We start from the raw sequence: 14,882 nt of genomic DNA, 5'->3' as shown, positions 1-14,882 counted from the left end.
ATAAAGTACACATGCAGTATTCAAACTGAATCAATTATAAGTGACATTATTGACCTCTGATGTCCTTTTCATCTACACTGATCCAGATCACAGTTTATAAAGAGGGCTTTTTCCAAAGGATTATTTGTGAAGTAAGGGAAAGTATAAGTGCTCACACAACCACGAGAACCAAGAAAACCTATTGTGTCATATTATCAGATTCACATAAACTCTTCCAGTTTAGAGCACAGAGAAATAGTCTTAACATCTGCAGTTTCGATTTTGCACAATGCCTGCAGATTACAACTACCTGCAGATTTTCTGATGATAACAGTGATGACGATGTTTGTTTAGAGCTATTCGATATTTGTTTAAGCTTATCAACCATGGTTCCTGAGATTGAAAAATCTACATATCATTTGCTCCATCATCCCCTTTGACTGGTGAAGGTCATTAAGGTCTTGATGTGTCTTATTGAGCATTTGAGGTTTTCGTTGTGGCATTCAACAATGCGCTCAAATCTAATAACCTAATAACCAGAGATTTCTAACAGTCAACAGAAAACCAAGTACATTAAATGTCAGCTAAGTGTCATGCTAATGGGATGCTGGGTGTGGAGATGACAGTTTATAATACTTAGGTCCATTTCCTCTGTAATGCACGATTCTTACCCTCATAAACCAACATCCTTTCATCTTGCAGTACTGAGTCTCTGTCCCTCTGTTTCCATTTCTTCAACCCCAGTTGTCTCGAATGAAGGCATAGCAGCAATGTCACAGCTCTACTTTCGCAGAACGGAGAACTTCACATACAAGGACCGGATCCCACTGCGGATAGTTCGGTCTGAGTCTGAGCTGTCACCTCTGGAGAAGGTCTACCTGTGCGCTGTGGAGAAAGGTGACTACGGCAGTGTCAAACAAGCTCTGATAGAAGCCGAGATCTACTTCAAAATCAACATCAACTGCATCGACCCCCTGGGACGGACTGCTCTTCTTATCGCGATTGAAAATGAGAACCTGGAAATCATTGAGTTGCTGCTCAGTTTTAATATATATGTGGGGGATGCTATCTTACACGCCATCCGCAAGGAAGTGGTGGGGGCTGTGGAGCTGCTTTTGAACCATAAAAAGCCCAGTAGGGGCATGCAGGTAAGGCAGCAGCTTTACTTTGGAGATAAAGGGATAGTTCACGCAAAAATACAAAATAATTTGTTCATCTCTCACTCTCATGTCATTTCAAACCTTTTTTCGCATTACATGTTGGTAACCAAACTACATTGACCCTTGACTTGCATTGTATAGTCAATAAAATAACAAGGAAACCTCATACAAGTTACGACATGAAGGCAAATCAATGACAGAATTAAAGATTTTTGGTGAACAAAGTGATGTCTTCCTTAGTGAACAATCAAATGTCTCCTTCCTTTTGACATACTTGAACAATTCCTAGTTCTCCTGCTAATCTGTTGTTTTATTTAATCACAGTGTACTGTATATGCAGATTGCCAACACTGCAGCATGTTTTTTTCAGATTGTCACAGTGATATGTGGAACAGGACCTACCAATATTTCTAATATGGATGTTTTCCCCGAAGACTTAGTTGGTTAATTCAAAGTTTTAAAGCAGTGCCCTTTAACAGAGGCCTGCGCACTAATGCAAGTGTTTTCCTACTTTTGCATTAGGATGGCTTGCATTTCCCTTCTTATCATCTTGGTGCTTAGGTAAATAAATGTTCTAACTTTTTAGAAGCGCCATGCTACTGGCCCTGCGACAGATAAATAGTTAATAACAGTGTACCAAACTAACCATTTTGCCAGAATTGTATGCTTACAGAAAGGGAGAAACGGTGACAATATGCTGCTGAGTTTGGTTTAGTTTTTAAGGCGCAGCGCTCCACAAATAAGGAAAAGGAGATGACAAGGTGCAAAAGCACAGTGTTCTGTTTTTAGTGCAAGTGTGTACAGTACACAACTAAAAGTAGCTAACTTTTGAAATATCTAATGATGAAATCAAAGTCATATTTGTTTGACCATAGTTCATCAGTGTTTTTTAAGTTGCTTCTGCCGCTATAACAGCTCAAGCGATTAAACCGGCACAATTACAATTTGACACACAATATTCCAGAATCTAATACTTGACAGCCTGTTCATTTTTAAAATAAAATAGGTATTGCATTATAATTCTTATAGGTGGTTTATAAAAATATTATGCACACAAGAGTTCAGCACAAACGTATTTCCATTAGCAATCTGGCATATTAGGTGCCAGATCGGATTTCGGAGGTGCCGGATCCGGCTTGTTCCGGCACAAATTAAGCCCTGGTTATTGTTCCTTACTTCTTGACTGACTCTCAAATGATTCGTTCAGCGATCCATCTGTCTAATCCCCTCCCTTCTGTCAGCCTACTCTGATTGGTCAGATGGTGTAGTGTCCTGTGATTGGTCTACCACCGTGCAGTGTCGCTAATGGAGTGTAGGCGGGCATTACACGGAGCGACACAAATCTGACCTGGAAATAAAATTAGAACGACAGACGACTCCTTTTTTACCAAGCCAAAAACTTTGTTTTTAGACCAACAGTTTTCTGTTACCAACATTTTTAAAAATATCTTCTTTTGTGTTCTGCAGAAGAAAGAAAGTCATACAGGTTGAAAGTGAACTATTCCTTTAATACTGTACATGCTTTACAATAAAAAACAAATTTTTGTAAATGTTTTGGTCTCACATCTGTTTTTGGTCAAATCTGTTTTTCAACTTTCAGGATCCAATGCCATTGTGCATAGATTTGGCCAAATAGATTTCACTCATTTTTGCTAACTCTTTTTCTATATAGTTAACTATGTGGCAGTGGTAATGTTAAACACACTGTCAGAAGAAAATTAAATAAATGTACCTGCGCCCATCACTAAAACACAACAAGGTCCTAATATGTACCATTGTGGTACAGATTTGCATTCATTTGGTACTAATATGCCCTCTTTAGGTGCAAAGATGTTCTTTTTGAGAAAGTACTGGCCTAATGACAGATCAGGTACAATTTGGAGCCTTTTTTCTGCGCAGTGCAAAGTGAATGAGTAGACAGGCTCACAAACTATATATGTTTTTAAATAATACATACATGTGTAAATACAGCAATAAATCTGACTCTTAAAGGACTCATCGTACGAGCACTTTCAACAAGTTGGTACGATTTATTAGGGTCTTCATGAAATGTCTGAAAAATATTTTGCTTAAAAAAAGACAATGGCTGTGTAAACAAAACCCTGTTTGCCATGCTCACAGCAACCATTTTTTGTGCATGTCTCTTTTAATAATTTTGAGTTAGAGCGCACCCTACACCCATTTAGTATGGCATGTCAACACAACACACACGTAGTACTGCCATGGCAATTGTTTAGCTAAATTATATTTCCTCTGCGGTTAGTCACGTTTTAAATGCCTCAAATCATTCGCCTGGAGACAGAAAAATCTGTCACAGCAAACAGTGCATCCTAATGCGCTCAAATTATGCGTGTATGCTTGCCTAAAATCCACGGAATAAAGTATTAACATACATACAGCTAAACTTCAAGTGCCCATTTGCCAAATAACATATAAATATAAAGCAAGTTTAACACTGGCTTTGAATGTTCTGTTTAGCCCTTGACTGATTTAGCTCCCTTCGCTATCATATGCTAATCATATGCATATGATAATATCATATTATCCTCCTGTATATACGGTACATTTACGTCAATTCAGACTGTTGATAAATATTACTTACATCGGCTGCTTTGTCACGTTCAGTTGGTCTGGATCCCTCTTGAGGAACAACTTTGAACCTGCTTGTACTGTCCTAGGTTGATAAAGCACTCCGACTTGAAATGATTTGCGCAAACAAGCAGGTTTTTACCTATGCTTTCTGATGGATTTCCACTAGAAATAAAATAAATCCACTCCTGTCTCTTCCAAGGTTGGGACTCTGTGCACCAACTACATTGCATGTTGTCCACAAACTTTAGCCATGCAATTAAGGGGCGGAAACATTATAATAAGATCCTCTTTTTACGTCACAACAGGAGCGAAATCTAAACGGCTCGATTTCTCAAATGCTTGCAAGGAAATGCACACCAAAACAAATTTACTGGGTTCATGTTTTTCACGTTTTCTGGATGCACCGTGGTCCCGATTATAGATAGATTATAAAAATGGTGTTTTCATCCGATGACTCCTTTAAGTTTTTGCTTCTTATTTTCATCTCGTTCTAGGTTCCTCCTATCCTACTGGACAAGCAGTTCTCCTATTTCACACCTGATATAACACCAATCATCTTGGCTGCCCACACCAACAACTATTCAATCATTAAGATGCTGGTGCAGAAGGGTGTGTCCATACCCCAGCCCCACCCGGTGCGATGCAACTGCATGGAATGTGTGTCTAGCTCAGATGTAGACAGTTTGCGACATTCCCGATCCCGTCTAAACATCTACCGGGCCCTGGCAAGCCCCTCGCTCATTGCCCTGTCCAGTGAGGACCCATTTCTAACCGCCTTCCAGCTCAGCTGGGAGCTTCAAGAGCTCAGCAAGGTGGAAAATGAATTTAGGTCGGAGTACGAGGAGCTTTCTCAACAGTGTAAGCTGTTTGCCAAAGATCTGCTCGACCAAACGCGCAGCTCCAAAGAGCTCAAGCTGATCCTCAACTACAAGGATGATATAAATCTCCTAGAGGATGAAGAAAATAATGATCTTGCAAGGCTGAAACTGGCTATCAAGTACAATCAGAAAGAGGTGAGTTTACTGCTGTTTAGAAACAATAATTTGTTGGTGAAAAGGCTATTCTGTGGTTACTTAAGATAAGAACATCACACCAATGTGTAATAAAGCTGTTATCATAAACACAAAGGTTTGTAAATCAGCATTTTGGGCTGCATTTGATTGTTGTCCTGCTGATTAAGCAACGTGGCATATTTTCTGCAGGGTGTATAAAAACCGCAAATAGTTATGATGGTTTCCCCATTTAACAGATTGGAATCTGTAAAGCTGAGCATTGTAAGAAGGAAGTATATATGGATCTATGTTGCCCCCTTCTGCGCACAATGAACAACACAAGACCTATGCATTTGAAAGGCCAAGGCAATATAAGTGTACAGTAGAATGTGCATGTCTGTGTCTAATTAAATCAAGGTCTTCTTTCCTGTAGCTCAGTGCTAAGAGAATGGCGTTAACAATCCACAAGTGTGTTTGATCCCAGGGGATTGCACATACTTAGAAACAAATGTATGGGATAATGCAATGTCAGTCGCTTTGGATAAAAAAGTATGCCAAATGTATAAATTGTATCGTAAAAAAATCTAGTCTTCTAGTCGGTAATGTTTGCATACATGTGGTTAATAAAAATGCAACATGCATCCCACAATGAAAATTCTTTATTGTCATTTAGCAGACGCTTTTATCCAAAGCAACTTACAGAGAGTTCAGCAATAAAGCGACATGTCATAAAGGAGCAATAATACAATACTTTCACAATACAATTTACTCACCTTCTTGTCATTTCAAACCTGTGTGACACAAAAGAACAAAAAGTAAAGATATATTGAACAATGTTTCATAACCGAACAACAGTGGAACTCATTGACTTGGTCACAAAGCCAATTGGTCAATGGGTACCACCATTGTTCAGTTACCAATATCCTTCAATATATCTTCTTTTGTGTTCTGAAAAAGAAAGAAAAACAGGTTTGAAATTGCAGACTTTTCATTTTGGGGAGAACTATCCTTTCCTTTAAATCTTAACAGTTCTGGGCCCCTATTCTTAAAGTTTCTAAGAATCCTCTAAGAAAGCTCTTAATTTAACTTAAAATCTTCTGCGTATGAGTCTTAGCTTAAAAGCGATCGATCTGAGAGCAAAAACTTGCATCTTAGCGAGTAGGCAGTGCTATTGTGTGATCCAATTGTGACAGTTGTGACAGAAACGAATGTGTTGTGTCTTATTACCTCACTGTCATTCAATTTAATTTAAATGCGTTTTTACAATTTGCATTGCATGAAAGCAGCTGTTCAAGAAAACCAAGAAAAACTAAAGTGGAAACATAAAAAACTATATAAAAAAATGACATTTCATTTCAGTTTTTGTGTTTTGTACATTTGCTTTGCTGCTTAAGAAACTCTTAAGCCTCTTAAAAGTCCTCCTCGCTTTTAAGGGTTAAGATGCTTTATGAATTACTTTTGTCTTTATTAGGGTGTTCTCTCATTTTAAGGGGAAATGCTCATATTTCTAAGAATTTTCTGAGAACTTTGTCGCTGCCTTTATGTGCCTTTGTGCTCTTTTGATACTTCTCTTCTTTTTCATTATGCCGTGGCTTTGCAGAGAGCATTTCTTATGCAAGTGATCAATAACATTTGTAAGGCCTTTCATATAATAAAAGCAAGAAAACTATTCGGCTTTGCTGCACATTTCAGTGACAAAATGCATGAAGACTGTTAAGTTATGGAAGAATAAATAATAGAAGATATCCGCAACTCTATATGCTTTTTGTGCTGTATTGAATGGATTGGGATAATGTACTCTATATTACACTTACAATGAGGTAAACACACTGACAGCGAATTGCATCAATGAGTTATTCACTTTTAATGCTACCTGAATTCTATGGAAGTCGCTTTGGATAAAAGTGTCTGCTAAATAACTAAATGTAATTGTAATGAACGTTATAATCATCAACACAAGTGTCAGCAACTTGGATTGGATTCAATTTATTGTCGTTACACACATACAAGTACAGTGCAACTGTTCCTGAATTAAAACGCAACGCTATAAAAACAACCATTGAATACCATTGAAAACACAAACAGTTATCTGCTGTCTGATACACTGAAGCAGTTGGATGCACCACGACACCTACAGCAAGCAATCCCAGCAACCTCCAGCAATCTAGTGGCTGACAGTTTAAATGCCCCTAAGAAATTCTTTGAATGTGGTCAATGTTCAGGGTTATGACTCGCAGTTCATTTAGCACCAATTTTGTCTCTTTTTTTCTGTGGTTAGTTTGTAGCACAGCCAAACTGTCAGCAGCTGCTGGCATCCCGCTGGTACGATGAGTTCTCAGGCTGGAGACGTCGCCACTGGGCCAGCAAGTTCATCACCTGCATGTTTATTGGATTCCTCTTCCCTTTCTTTTCCTTGTTCTACCTGGTCGCCCCCAAGAGCCAATACGGCCTCTTCATCCGTAAACCCTTCATTAAGTTTATATGCCACACTGCTTCCTACCTGACCTTCCTCTTTCTCCTGCTATTGGCCTCTCAACACGTCGTGACCGATTTGCCTATACAGCAGGGACCGGTGCCCACCACTGTGGAGTGGATGATCCTACCCTGGGTTTTAGGTAATGTATCTTGATTACATCTACATTATTCAAATAATTTTGTTATTGTACTAGTGTTGTAAAAACTATTTATCGCAATTAATAAATTGCAGAATAAATGTCTGTGTTTATATATAATATATATTTATGTATACCGGTATATAAATACAAAAACATACATGTACTGTATATAATTAGAAAATATGAGCAGAAGCTTTAAAATTCAAATGTATGGTTTTAAAATAGTAGCATCTACATTTTTGTTTTTACAACAGTGACTATTTGACTCCCTGTTTCCATTATATATTTGTTTACAGGCTTTGTATGGGCTGAAATCAAACAAATGTGGGATGGTGGGTTTCAGGATTACATTCATGACTGGTGGAATCTCATGGACTTTATTATGAATTCTCTTTATTTGGCTACGATTTCACTGAAGATTGTAGCTTGCATTAAGGTAATAACTAATTCTGATTGAAACGTGCTCTCTTAAAGGGATAGGTCATCCCAAAAATGTAACTTCTTTCATCTACATGTGAGTGATTTCAAATATTGATGACTTTATTTCTTCAGCAGAACACAAAAGAAGATGTTTTGAGAAACATTGATAACTAGACAACACTGGCCCTTTGACTTCCATTGTATGGACACAAAACCTCGAAGACATTTCTCAAAATATCTTCTTTTGTGTTACAGAAAACAAAGAGTCATAAACAGGTTTCGGATGACATGAGGGTGAATAAATGATGAGAATTTTATTTTGCGGTGAACTATAACTTTGAAGTGTTTGTGTAACCTAAAATATATTCATATTGGTCCCAATCACATACTGTAATAGCTTGGTTAACATGAAAAGTTCTTATTGGGTGCGATTGCTTTGCATCAAGCTTCTTTTTTATCTTTCCTGTAGCTCAGTGGTAAGAGCATTGTGTTAACAATGCAAGGTTGTGGGTTCGAGCCCAGGGGTTTGCAGATACCTATGTATAAATGTATAGGATAAAGCAATGTAAGTTGCTTTGGGTAAAAGCGTCTGCTAAATGTAAGTGTAAATCTTTCTGTGTTTGTTACCTCACACAGTGCTAGTCCAGGACCCAAATTTGAGCATATGGTTGAAAATGTGACATACCTAACACTCAGCACTTGTTTTTGCAGTACTCAAGTGATCTAAAACGGGTGGACTGGGACATGTGGGACCCCACATTGGTGGCAGAGGCCTTGTTTGCCATAGCTAACATATTCAGCTCTCTACGACTGATTTCGCTCTTCACCGCCAACTCCCACCTCGGCCCTCTCCAGATATCTCTCGGCCGAATGCTGCTAGACATTCTTAAATTCCTTTTCATTTACTGCCTGGTGCTGCTTGCCTTCGCAAATGGGCTCAATCAGCTGTATTTTTATTATGATGAACCTGCCTCCGAAAGTAACTGCACTGGCCAATGCAAGGGCATTCGCTGCGCAACACAGAACAATGCATTCACCACGTGAGGAGCTGTAGTTTTCTCATCTGTTTTGTTTATTTTTCAGAGTTTTCTGAAACAGTGACATTATGTTCTTTATGTTTTTTTCAGGATGTTTGAAACATTGCAGTCATTGTTTTGGTCCATATTTGGTCTCGTTTCCCTGTATGTGACCAATGTTGGCCCTGATCACAAGTTCACAGAGTTTGTTGGAGCCACAATGTTTGGTACCTACAACATAATCTCTCTGGTGGTGCTTCTCAATATGTTAATTGCTATGATGAACAATTCCTACCAACATATTGCTGTAAGTGCTACAAGGTATTATATTTAGTTTTTTGGGTAGTTGATAAATAACATGTGTATTACATTAGTTTCCACTCATAATATTGTCGATGTGCTTCCGAAACCTTGGAAAAAATTGAAAAAACAGTACTTTTTAAATGATTCTGATCCAAGTTGACACACAATTTTTAATACATTTTATTTGGTAGATATATACAAAACAAATATACTGTTAACTCAAAGGGTGACTCATACTAATGATTTATAGCAAAATATTTAAATCACTTTATGCAGATACAAGGTTTCAGAAGGACAGCAGATAAATGTTGGTTTGTATTAAGGTCTTCTTACAGTTTACAATTTCTAAAAAAAATTGCATTTAAAACTTGTTTCTCCTTACTTTTGTTTCAGCACAAGTATCCCATGTAGTCGTAAAATGTATATGTAGCCATTCTGGCTATACTGCATCTCTTTCAGCTTACTCTTTGATTCACATACTTTACTCTTCTTCTATATGTATGGTGCATAGGATCATGCTGACATCGAGTGGAAGTTTGCCAGAACTAAACTTTGGATGAGCTACTTTGAGGAGGGTGGCACACTGCCTTCTCCATTCAACATCATTCCCAGTCCAAAATCATTGTGGTACCTTTTCTGCTGGATCAGGAGCCAATGCTTCAGTGTTAAAATCAGAAAAAGAACAGAAACCTTTGGATCTCTTGGGGTAACTAGGAGACTAGGAATAAGCTATCTGACTAATAAGAGACTAATAATAAACCTTAAATGAGAATTTGTTGCTAGGTTGCTTTCACGATAGGGAAAGGTTGTTTAAGCTGAATGTCTAGGCTTCTCTTGTCCATTAAGTAAAACATATTTATGTTAAATAAAAAATAATAATGAAAAAGTCAGTATTCATTGAAAATTGTATGAATGTTTTATTTTAAAGTGCTGAAACAAGATCTCTTTCTGTTTTTTTTCAATGATCAAATGATGAAGGCTGCTGGGAGTTTACTAAATTATAATATATCCAATTACATGGATGGAAAAATCCATACTTCTGAACTGTTCTACGTTTTTTTTCAGGTGCGAGCGGCTGAAAACGTCCGCACAAATCGACAGTACCAGGTAACGGTGCCTATTTCAAACCAACTGTTTAGTAAATCTGTCTACAAAGTGTAGTTTCCATCAGCTTGCAACCCTTCCTTTTCATTTCACACTTCACATCAATTGACACGCTTCTACTCCTCTGCTTGTTTACTGTCATTTTTGATGGCACTTTTTTATGTTATTTGTCTACATTTGAAATGAATTCTTCTGATTTTTAAGGAGGTGCTCAGAAACCTTGTTAAGCGGTATGTAGCAGCGATGATCAGGGATGCTAAGAAAGAGGAAGGGCTAACGGAGGAGAACTTTAAGGTAAACTTAAGGTTAATTGTTTTGTTAATTGTTAACGTGGTGATCATTTGTATTTCAGTGGTGTTATGACACTGAATCTTGCGTACTAATTATTGATAGGAGCTCAAGCAGGACATCTCAAGCTTCCGCTACGAGGTAATGGGAATGATGAAAGGTACCAAACTTGGCATGCCGGGATCAAAGGCAACTACAGGAGCCTCAAACCTGGCATGTCCTGAAAGTTCTCTGAAGTGCAACCCTACTTCAGGTGGAAGTCAACTTAAGGGCAAAAAGAGACTGCAGAGCGTTACCACCTCTATCATCCAGGAGGGTGGCACCAAAGCCAATTCTTGGAATTATGGAGGCTTAAACAATCCAGCTGATGGCTCTGTTCCAAACAGGACTGTTGCCTCTGGACTGTGCCATCAAATGAGTAACAAAGGAGCAAACAACCCAGGCGAGATTTACTCTGTGTCAGAAGAAGCTGGAGAGTCAGAGACCGAAGAACATAATGATGGTGGAGAGGATGGAAACACAAATTTTAAGGCAACAGAGAATCAAAATGAAATGACAGATGAAGTGAGGGATGACATGAAAAATCCTGTGAAGTAGGATGATGAAGTCTTACGCTTGTGTTGTATTTGTGACAAATCGAATGAGATAAACAGTGAATATGAAGGATGCAGATTATAACGGTATGTGTGTAACAAAAGTTGAGGTTTGGTGTCTGTTGATGAACAAATGGACTGTTACCTGTAAAACCCAGTGGATCCTGACCTCTCGCTATATCCCAGTAGCAAGTGTGGTAAAGGTCTGGAACCTGGCACTGTGTCAACCGATCATCAAGTGCAGTACTGGAGTCTCAGGGATGATTGTCCCCCTTAGGTTAATACAGGGGTCCAAAATTGTCATTCACATACAGTATATAGTATATACACTATACCAAGTGTGCAAACTATCCGGTAGTTTATCGCTGCTCTGCACATCTCTTGGCTGACTCGTTTATGAAGGAGCAATAGCTGGTCCCCTTGCTAGTGCTTTAATTCTGCCTTACTGAGTTAGATTTAGCAGTTTTTTGCTATCTGTGTTTTATCTGTCATTACCGTCACGCAACCTAATGTCTTGAATAAAGGTTACTATGCAAATATTTACAACTTTTAAAACATTTTAGTCATGTTTTACAACATTGTGCATGAGGCACTTGAATAATGACAGAATGAGCGAGATGAAGACTGATTTTTTATTAAGAGTTTTCTCTGATTTAATAAGTGGATCTTGTCCAACACTTTCAATTATACTGTAAATTATTACAGTACAGGATACTTTAAAAGCATAGTTATATGCTCATTTGCATTGAATCGTGCTCTCTTGAAGGGATAGGTCATCCCAAAATGTACTTGTTTCATTTACATGTGAGTGATTTTAAATATTGACGACTTCATTTCTTCAGCAGAACACAAAAGAAGATGTTTTGAGAAACATTGATAACTAGACAACACTGACCCTTTGACTTCCATTGTATGGACACAAAACCGCTAAGACATTTCTCAAAATATCTTCTTTTGTGTTACAGAAAACAAAGAGTCACAAACAGGTTTCGGATGACATGAGGGTGAACGAATGATGACAACTTTTAACCTAAACTATATTCATATTGGCCCCAATCACATACTGTAATAGCTTGGTTAACATGAAAAGTTCTTATTGGGTGCGATTGCTTTGCATCAAGCTTTTTTTTGTCTTTCTGTTTTTTGTTACCTCACACATATGTCGGACACAGTGCTAGTCCAGTTTTACACAGCATACTCATCTTATTTGTAATCATTTTAAAGAACAAAAGTGTTATTACACTTTGCATTATTCATCAGTAGATACTTATTTATGTATAGAAAAGTTACAGTATTATGGGAAAATTTCGGTTGAAAGCTTCTGTCTTCACACAAAAGGTTACCGCCATATAGCATATCATGAATTAATGCACAAATATGAATAAATGAGTATATACTGAACTATGATTGAGTACTGTTGTGATCTTGGTTCCCAGTCAAGTTTATTTAGGATAATCTACATGATTCAACCATACTTAGACAATCAGACCATACTTAGAGATTGCATACTGCAAAAAACATGTATTCCTACATACAAACATCACTATTTGCTTATTTGCTAAAATAAAACATTGTGTATTAATCCATAACACGTATTTGTTCTAATGACTTTGTGAAATCATAGAAGACCCTAGCAAAAGACCTCTTCTGGAAACGTCAGATCTGGAGAAAAATACAGATTTGTTGGTGAGGGCAGCACATCATATGTAGCTCTTATGAAAAAGCTTAGCCTGTTTGTTTCCATACTCCACAGCTTACTCCAAGTGATTTTGCGCTGTTCAATGCCTTCCCACCTCATCCAGAAGCCTTGCTGTGCTTGAGAGACTGCTCTGGTGCATCTACTTACTCTTGACGCCGAACCCCCTATCAGTCGACGCTGTTTCTTTGGTGTCGCTTTTTTCCATGTGGGTGTGGTTGATCCCAAACTAAGTCCCCATCTGCCATTTTGAAATGATCCCACGATGTCCTTATGTCTGAGGGCTGCCTTCGCATCTGCTACCGCTGTTGTTTGGCTCCCTTTCACTACTGTTGGAGCAGCATCTCTTACACAGGGATCACAGGATTCTTTGAGCGTCATCTCAACCTTGTTTTTTGTGCAATTATATTCCTCAACAAGGCTCGAAATGGGAAGAGAGAGAGAGAGCTCCATTCCCATACAGCCCTATGTAGCTCAGGCATCTTGGTAGCCCAAGCCATTCCTCACTTGTGTACTCACCGATCTCTCCAGGTTCTTGGCGTGAGACACCTTGAGCTCATACTCAAACGCTCTACTCCAACCACCCAACGCAATGCACTTATTATTATTTCCATTGCCATTGTGAAAGCCAGTGGATAAATTGTGCAACATGCCATTATGCCAACATCCAGCTGTTGCCACGTGGTGGAACTATCCTGTGAGGTTATACAGAATTGGAGATCCAGAAATGCCGTAATCAGCTTTGTAACCTGCTCTTGAACGTGGAAGTCAAATGCTGTCACAACAGCTTATGTGGCACTGATCCAAAGGCATTTGCAAGATCTAGAAAAATCACATGCAGGTCTTTCTTTTCCTTTAGATGATGTTAGCATGTTCCAAACTTCTAGAGAATCCACCTATGCCGGCATTCTGCTCTGAAGTGGTTACTCTTCAGAAATGCTGAGAGTCTATTGGCAACAACACTGACAACACTAAAATAATTCTTGCAGTGTAGCACATGGTTTGGGGAGGGTAAATGTTGGGTGGATTTGTCCATCTAATTTGTTTCACATTCCCTGTCCTTCACCATGGTACAAAGGCTTATCTATAATTTATTTGAATTATGTAGCACCCCAGAGATTCCGGTCTGCAGCTCAACGGCACTTGAATGAAGTTTAAAGAGCAGCACTTCTCATTTGCACTGCAGCAAGAGCCAACGTGTTAACACGCTCTGCTTTATGCATGCCAAATTCAATAACCCACAACTGTGGAATTGACCTCATAGGGATTTTAAACTAATATTACTTCTGAGAAAAAGCACAGAATGTGTTGGTTGGCAGTATGGTTAAAATTTGCATTTTTACATGTTTTAGGCTATTTCCAAATGAATTTCTTTGTACCAATGAACACAGGGAAAGATATTTGGAAGAATGCTTGTAACCAAACAGATATTGGTCACCATTGACAGAAGTAGAAAGTGCTGTTTCCTACATGAAGTACTGTTTGTTTTTCTACATTATTCAAAATATCGTCTTTTGTATGTTGAGTATATGTAAATAAAGACAGAATTCTCATTCACTGTCCCTTTAATTTAATATGCAACTACTGCACTGTAACAAGCAATAAACGTCACTTTTATAATAATAAGTCTTCATTTTTTAATGCGCTTACTTTAAAATCATCCTAAGAACGTTGGAAGCACCCAGATGAGAAATACAGGTATAAAATAAAGCATGGGCTCAGCCTCTGAAGTTACCCTGATGTGTACTGCTAAAACTCCACCACTAGAGGTAGATGCACACACAGGGTTAAATGAGCTCTTAAACTCACATTTCCTGACACTACCTCAATGCCTTTTCCATTATTATTCCTATCCTCCTTTGACCTTCACGCCCCCCCACACCTTTCCATGCCAGTTAGTATGAGAAAAATACAGATGAGATTCTTCAGAGAAATTAAAGCTTTCCCATCTGGCTTTAGCTAGGGCTGCCTGAGGCCTAATCCATGAGTTTGGTCTGAACCCTAAAATCCAGATGTGTCAAGTGACTGGATGAAGATGGAACAGTTACAGTGCTGCTGGAACATGATCCTTTCATCTGATATGCTTTAGTAGCATTTTGCAGAATTTGGATGATGAACATCCCG

The 14,882-nt window shown here is 38.4% G+C and overlaps 1 protein-coding gene across 1 annotated transcript; it reads left to right on the top strand.

Moving 5' to 3' along the window:
* Window positions 1-749: 749 nt before the first annotated feature.
* On the top strand, window positions 750-11,066 carry trpc4a (transient receptor potential cation channel, subfamily C, member 4a; the record flags this gene model as incomplete). Its single annotated transcript, XM_079447893.1, has 10 exons — window positions 750-1,127; window positions 4,226-4,744; window positions 7,002-7,338; window positions 7,635-7,774; window positions 8,470-8,798; window positions 8,886-9,081; window positions 9,589-9,783; window positions 10,143-10,184; window positions 10,386-10,475; window positions 10,575-11,066. 10 exons carry the CDS (start codon window positions 750-752, stop codon window positions 11,064-11,066), a joined length of 2,718 nt encoding a protein of 905 aa, XP_079304019.1.
* Window positions 11,067-14,882: the final 3,816 nt, after the last annotated feature.

Source organism: Barbatula barbatula (assembly GCF_947034865.1).
Source record: "Barbatula barbatula genome assembly, chromosome: 24".
NCBI classification, from domain to species: Eukaryota; Metazoa; Chordata; class Actinopteri; order Cypriniformes; family Nemacheilidae; genus Barbatula; species Barbatula barbatula.
Note: the sequence above shows the minus strand (reverse complement) of the source record. Positions and strands in the feature narration are given on the sequence as shown.